The sequence below is a fragment of the Nelumbo lutea genome, chromosome 1 (assembly GCF_056320005.1).
Source record: "Nelumbo lutea isolate HS-2025 chromosome 1, American lotus-T2T, whole genome shotgun sequence".
Classification (NCBI taxonomy): Eukaryota; Viridiplantae; Streptophyta; class Magnoliopsida; order Proteales; family Nelumbonaceae; genus Nelumbo; species Nelumbo lutea.
In genome coordinates this window covers 4,980,312-4,987,892 of record NC_142684.1, presented here as the reverse complement: position 1 = coordinate 4,987,892, position 7,581 = coordinate 4,980,312, and the positions used below count along the sequence as shown (strand labels likewise).

Here is a 7,581-nt window from a genome sequence, read left to right as displayed (position 1 = left end):
GACATGGAACGCTTTTGTTGGACTGTGAAACAATGCAGTTTGCTACATGTGTCCATTAAATATTGCTGGTTAATTTGGTATAGCTAGTTCTAATAACAGATTTTAACTCCTAAGGAAGAAGCTGGTTGGTGTGCATTTCTCAAACCATTAAAGTAGGAAAAACAGTTGAAAACATGACTACAAACTGGCCAGAAACACTAACTACCGTCTATTTTGTCACATTTCTTCAACTGAAATTTGCTTCATTTGTTCATTTCCCATGCTATAAAACGAATCCTCCTGGCAAATCTCAATGTTGTAGCAGAGATTAGCTCATCTTGTTTCATTAAAGGAAAAACTGAGAAATTGTAGAGTACGCAGCTGTTTGTTCAAAAAATGCCATACGGAGATGCAAACAATGATGCAGAGAAGAAGAAGAGGATCGCCGTTATTAGTGCATCTTCCTTGATCCTGGTGGCCATGGTTGTGGCCGTGGCGGTTGGCGTCAATCACAACACTTCTGACGCCAGTGGTGATGGGGAGAGTGTGAGCAAAGATTCGGGTGGTGACATACAGTCATCGATGAAGGCAATCAAGGCCATATGTCAACCCACTGATTACAAAGAAACATGCGTTCAGAGTCTGTCGTCGGCTGCCGGAAATACTACTGACCCCAAGGAACTCGTCAGGGTCGGATTCCAGGTGGCCATGAAGCATATACGCGAGGCCCTCAGTCAGTCGGAGACGCTGAAAGAAGTGGAGAAGGACCCAAGAGCAAAGCAGGCACTTCTGTCATGCCAAGAGTTAATGGACTATGCCATTGATGACCTAAAGAACTCGTTCGATAAGCTGGGTGCCTTTGACATCTCCAAGGTTGATAACATACTCGCCGATCTAAAGGTTTGGCTTACTTCTGTGAATACCTACCAGGTAACATGCACGGATGGGTTTGAAAACACGACTGGAGATGCCGGGGAGCGCATGAAGAAAGCACTAAAGACATCCGGGGAGCTCACCGAAAATGCCCTCGCCATGGTAGATGAGATCTCCTCCATCCTTAACCAGTTGCAGATCCCCGCATTGAATCGTCGTCGGCTTTTTTCTACCAAGGAATCAGCAGAATCATCAGAAACTCCCACTACCGCCGAAGATGACATCCCGGCGTGGATCCCGAATGAGCATCGCAAGCTCCTCTTCACCGGTCCTCTGGATGCCCTCAAGCCCGACCTCGTCGTCGCTAAAGATGGAACTGGAAATTTCGCCACCATCCTTGAAGCACTTGAGTCTCTACCCAAGACCAAGGAAAACAAGACCATCATCATGTACATCAAGGAGGGAGTCTATTCTGAGATCGTGGAAATCAGCAGGAACCTAACCGGCAGCTTTATTATGTACGGAGACGGTCCTACGAGGACCAAAATCACCGGGAGCCTCAACTTTATTGATGGAACTCCCACATTCAAGACTGCAACAGTTTGTATGTAGGAAGTTATATAATTCTGTTGGGTATTTTACACTGTATAATTGTCTGATTGATTCATGTAATATCTTCTTCTTCTTGCAGCTGTGAATGCACATGGGTTCATTTGCAAGGACATCGGAATTGAGAACGCCGCCGGTGCTGAAAAGCATCAGGCGGTGGCTCTGAAAGTCGTCGCCGACATGGTTGTGTTCTTCAACTGCCAGATGGATGGATACCAAGACACCCTGTATGCTCACTCCGGCCGTCACTTCTTCCGCGATTGCACCATCAGCGGCACAATAGACTACATCTTCGGGAACGGAGAGAGCATTTTCCAGAACTGTAAGATGGTGATAAGGAAGCCAATGGTGAACCAGGCCAACATTGTGACAGCCCAAGGTCGGAAAACCGAGCGCGAGGTGTCTGCAATCGTGCTGCAGGGTTGCACCATCAGCGCCGATCCATCGCTGGTGCCTGAGAAGAACGTATTCAAATCATACCTGGGTCGCCCATGGAAGGAGTTCTCCAGAACCATAATCATGGAGACCGATATCGATGATTCCATCAGTCCAGATGGGTGGATGCCATGGATGGGTGACTTTGGCCTCCAAACTTGCTACTATGCCGAATTCAACAACAGAGGTCCAGGAGCTGTGCTGACCAACAGAGTGAAGTGGCCTGGAATCAAGACACCACTCACCCCGGAACAGGCTCAGGAGTACACTGCCGCCCCATACATCCAAGCTGATGATTGGGTGAAGCCTCTGGGAATTCCATATGTTCCGGGCCTCATGTCCGGTCCCGCGGCCGCGGCCGCGGCCGCCCTTCCCACTCCCGCGGCCTCCACTCCTGCAGCGGCCTCCACTCCCGCGGCCTCCGCCACTCCTGCAGCGGCCTCCACTCCCGCGGCCTCCGCCACTCCTGCAGCGACCTCCACTCCCGCGGCCTCCCCACCCGCGGCCTCGACCTAGAGCCCTAGAGGGGGACTATATAACGTTGTGAGTTAATCTACAAGTATTTTTGAAGGAGACAAAGTATCATTCCTTCTCTTAATACGTGTAATCTTCTTGTCCAAAGGGACGAATCAAGAAATGACTCAAATTTTATCTTTAATTTTGACATACATACATACATGAACTACTCACTTGTTTCTTAATTTCATTGATAATCTTGTTCTTGTATGCATCGTAGAAAGAAACTTGTACGCATTAATTTAAAATGATGGAGAATGAAAGACGCATTAATAATCAAGGTCTTTGGTTTATTTAATACTATGATCTAATCTTTGTCTGCACCTTTTGATCTCTATGTATTCTCGAGTTTAACATTTTATATATTTTATACTTAGATTGAAAGTTGTACTTTATTGTTGTTTTACGGTTTTGTCACTTAGGCTCATTTTGGAGGGACTATAAATATAAATTTGTACTCTAAAATATTCTTTATAAAATGAGCTTTAACTTTTAAACTTTTATTTTGATTAATATAACTTTTAAATTATTTCTATTATTGATTTACCTTTAAAATATTGTTTTAACCTAAGTTTTTAATTTAAAACATCAATTTCACTTGTTAATGTTTGATTGTTTGCTAAAACAAAAAATTATATATAATATAATTCTAGTGTTTTAGAATTGGAGGAAGTAATAGAGAGAGAAAGATGAAGGTTTGTTTGTGATGTAGCACGATCTGACTACTCCCTGTTAGAGGATGATATGGTTTCCAGTCGAGCAGCGAGGTAGGTGAATCTGAAATACACGAATCAGAGAACCCGGGGTGGCTAACCTAGCAAGGTCGTTCCGATGCTTAAGTTAGTAAATTGTGGTGAGAGCTGAAAGCTTTGAGAGTTGGAGAGCTAGAGAGCTAGAGAGTAGAAAAATCATGTGTACCTTGTGTCATTGGGGTTGGTGCCTTTATATAGTTGAGCCCTTGTGGGTTTTGCGGATCGGTTCTGGGATCTTCGTCCTGAGGGGATCCATTTCCGCTTTAATTGGGGAGTAACGTATCAATTAATAAAGATTATCAATTCTGCCCGATCCAGACGTGGAGAAGAAATAGTGGTGGCAGACCTTACCAATTCCAAGCTGAAAACTCACTAAGACCAAGCAATGAATCCTACTCATTTTACCCCCACACTCTTCAAACAATTGCCATATGGAACAAAAATATAAAACTAAAGAAGTTTCAACGTAAAGAAAAAGAAGATCTTGAGAGTTGAAATAGAAAGCACTTACTATCATTTAAGGATTTGAGGGTGGTCGATTTGAGATTAGATTGCCACCAGCAGAGGAAGAATTTAGAACAACAACCTCCCATTGCCAAAGATCTAACTGCACCAAAAGGATTGGAGATCATACAACCCATATTTCTTTGAAACCACCCGGTTGAAGGGTTTTCATTAGTGTTTAGGAAACCAGACTAGACCGGTCGTTTAGACCAATTAAACCATGACCTAGAGCCTTAGCAAGTTGGGTCACACTCCAAGAACCAGAATTGCTTAAAACCCAATTAAAACTGACTCACTAGATAGTTTAACCAGAAAATCGATGAACCGATCCCAATTTAATGAAACCACCAAGGTCATTAAATGATTGAAATTTCAAAATGCATGTGGCAGAAATTGAACCCATTATCTCTTATTTTTATGCATTGCTTAATTACCATTAGTCCACTTCTTTATTCATGTTAATTAATGATTGTATCGTATATGTTACTTTATTAGACACATATTTTGGAGAAAATGTAAACTAAGAGACTTGAACCCTAGTCATTTTCTTTAAAAATTAAGGAACTTGCCATCCATCCACCGTATTTTAGTATTAACTATTTGTTAAGAGAAAGTGAAACAACAAAAACCACTAATTATTACAAAAAAGAAAATCAATGTTGGTTAAAATAATTAACTTTATTTTAGCAATTTGTTACAATAAATAATTTAGTAACTTAGTAATTTGATTAATTATATTAAATTTTTTTTATAAAGATAATAAATTATTACTAATTACTTAATAAAATAATTATTTTTCCATATTATTTGTTAGTGTTCTATTTTATTTATTTTATTTTATTAATGATTAAATGTTATACTTTTTTAAATATTACTTAATTATTTAAAATGCATAATATTGGTAAGTATATAAAATTAAGTTGTAGTCATAATTAAATTAATCTAAGCCCAAGCTTGAGGTATAAGACTTCGGGTTGGGCTTTGGTTAATACTCAACATGACCTAACCCACCAAGTTACACCCCTAAGAGCAATGTGGCATTTGTAATTAGATTGAAACAAATTGATTACAACCCTTGCATGCATTATTTTTTGGGTTTTTAACTATTTTTAGATAAAATTGTTAATATTGAAACAAAATGAGCTATAGGGGGATGGGCTACCCCCATTGTGTAGCCTAATGAATAAAAATAAAAAAAAGATCATGATCCATATTTTGATAATGTATTAATAGTTTTTAAGGTTGCTTGGCCCAGCTTGACCCACACCCCAAGTGTAATAATATTTGTCTAGGCATAGGACTGGGACAAGATTGCCCGTGTTAATTATAAAACTATGATTTTTTTTATAAATTAAATTTTTATTCAATTTTAATCTATTATTTATATATATATAATGTTCATTTGTGCATTAATATAAAATTTGTTATCTAAATATATATGTATATGACTTCTAAGTCAAGCTTGGGAATTGCTTAGCTTGGTTCTATTCGCTAGGGTTGTCAATGACTCTAAAAAAGTTTGATACCTAATTTGGATGTTAGAACTTGCATTCGATTAATAATTAGATTTGATGTGAATTTAACCTCATCAAATCCAATTAAATTTCCAGCCCAATAAAATAATACTATTTTATGCATATTTTTAGTAATTATGTGTACATATATATAAACTTTATAATTGATAAATTTAATATTTCATATTTATATACATTTATTATACATATCTGCTTTAAAAATACTTAGTTTTTTAAACTTTTTTAATTTGTTCATAATTTTAAACAGAATAAGTCGGTTGCATATTAAATCCACTTCTGATCCAAATTTTGATACAATGTTCAAATATAGATGTAGATCTAGATATATCTTAAATTGGATTTAGACTTGGATGCTAATGCAGTTGGATCTTATCTAAATCCAACCAATTAACAACCCTACTGCCTGTATTATGTGTGGGCTTGGTGTATATATGAATTAGATCTAGATTAGAAGAAAATAGTTGCTTGAGCCTAGAAATTTCTAGGTCTAGGTGAGCTACTCGGGCTATGATCATCCCTAAGTAGAACTGTAGAATGAGTCTTATGACATTTCTAATTAGGTCATTATTAGTTTTATTATTTTAATTAATTTTTATAATTTTATTTGGAGTGCAAATGGTTTATTTTATTATTTTAATAGTATTTTACTTGTACTATTAATTTTAATTGTCCTATTAATATTAATTATTTTGAATAGAATTAAATTGTATTTTAATTTTTAATTTATGAACTTTTAATTTTATTAATTTATTAATTTTTAATAGTTTCTAGATAAAAACTTGCTAAAATGTAATATTTTTATTATTTTTAGTTATTAGGTTCCAATTTGTAATTTTTTATCAATTAAGAAATTAAAAAGAATTTGAGTATTAAAGAGAATTCGTAGGGAGAAAGGAGAGCTATGTTGACACGATCTATATAGATCATCATTATTATTATTATTATTATTATTGTTGTTGTTGTTGTTGTTGTTTTATATGTTATTTAATATATTAATATATTATCATTATTTTTTCATATGTGTTAAAATATGTTGTGTCGTGTATAGGTTTCTAGACGAACCGAACTGTTTATGAAAATGGGTCAATGTAGACCTGTTTAGCTCATCTTTTTCACTCAATGAGTTATGTGTTTTAAATTTTAATTACATCTATTTTATATCATTTTTAGTGGGTCCTCTGTTTTATTAAAATCCCTTATGTAGTATGTGCACCGTGCATAATAAAAGGTCTCAACTCATAAAAATTATTAACTTTAATAATTTTATTAATTAATTTAAAATGCATTTATACAATGTTATCTAATAAAAAAAGAATTAAAAAAAAACAACAACAATAGAACATGGGTTCTATGTGCAATATATTAAACCCATGTTTATTATGTGCAATGGATTCTCAAATTGTAATATTATTAAAACTATCAATTAGTATTTTTTGTATTTAAATTTCTTATTTTTTTATTAGTGTTTATTGAGTTTGAATTTTAAGCGAATTGAAATGTTTTTAATTAACATTTTAAGGAGACCAAATATCATATTTTATTAACTTTTTAAGTATTTTAATTTTTACTATGTTTTATTAATAGCTATTACTTTTAAGTGGGCGATTAGTGGGTTTTTAAATTAATAATTGTTTTAGAATAATGTTTTTATTTTTGTTGTTTTATATCTGATTGTTTAACTTCACCCTATTTAGATTGTTTGGTTTATTAATATTTTATTTATTATGTTGTATTACTATTCCCACCCTCACACACTCTCTTTCCCCTCTTTAGTAATATAATATTTATTTATTTCATTCACACATTATCTTAAATGGCTTCAAACATGTGTTTCTTTTTCTCTCGTTCACACTCTCTCTTAATTGTCTTTCTATAATAGTGTACAACTTTATTGATGACATGATTTAATTTGTCCAATCAAAATTAGTAATGATTATTTTTCTATATTTTTAAAGCAAAGAAAAAGAAGAAAAATGTAAAAAAATGAGAAAATAGATGAATAGCTATCTTGAAAATAAAGGCATGCTCACATGGTATGTCTTATTTTATATAAATATATATGTATATATATGATAAAATTGGTAAAATATATTATATACAGTATTTATTGTATGTATATGTATATGCCACATAATAATGGTTTAAACTCTGGTTCAACCCCGATTGAACCCCTAACTCATTAACCTCTTCCTTTTCCAAATTTATGTATGGTATGGTTCTCTAAACATTGGTTTCATTTGAGGAGAGAATTAACATTTTTAGGAACAAAAAAGAAGGAGAAAAGGGATGTTGTTCATATACAAGGTGACAATTGGCTTAAGGTCTCTTAATGGTTGTAGTAGAGAATTGGGATCCAGTATCGCCTTCATTAGGGTTAG

General features: G+C 34.8%; 1 protein-coding gene across 1 annotated transcript; it reads left to right on the top strand.

Annotated features, from left to right (window-relative positions):
• Positions 1-253: 253 nt before the first annotated feature.
• On the top strand, positions 254-2,554 carry LOC148873279 (putative pectinesterase/pectinesterase inhibitor 28). The gene is made up of 2 exons (XM_088964275.1): positions 254-1,456; positions 1,544-2,554. Exons 1-2 carry the CDS (start codon positions 376-378, stop codon positions 2,410-2,412), a joined length of 1,950 nt encoding a protein of 649 aa, XP_088820401.1. The 5' UTR covers positions 254-375; the 3' UTR covers positions 2,413-2,554.
• The last annotated feature ends 5,027 nt before the right edge of the window (positions 2,555-7,581 follow it).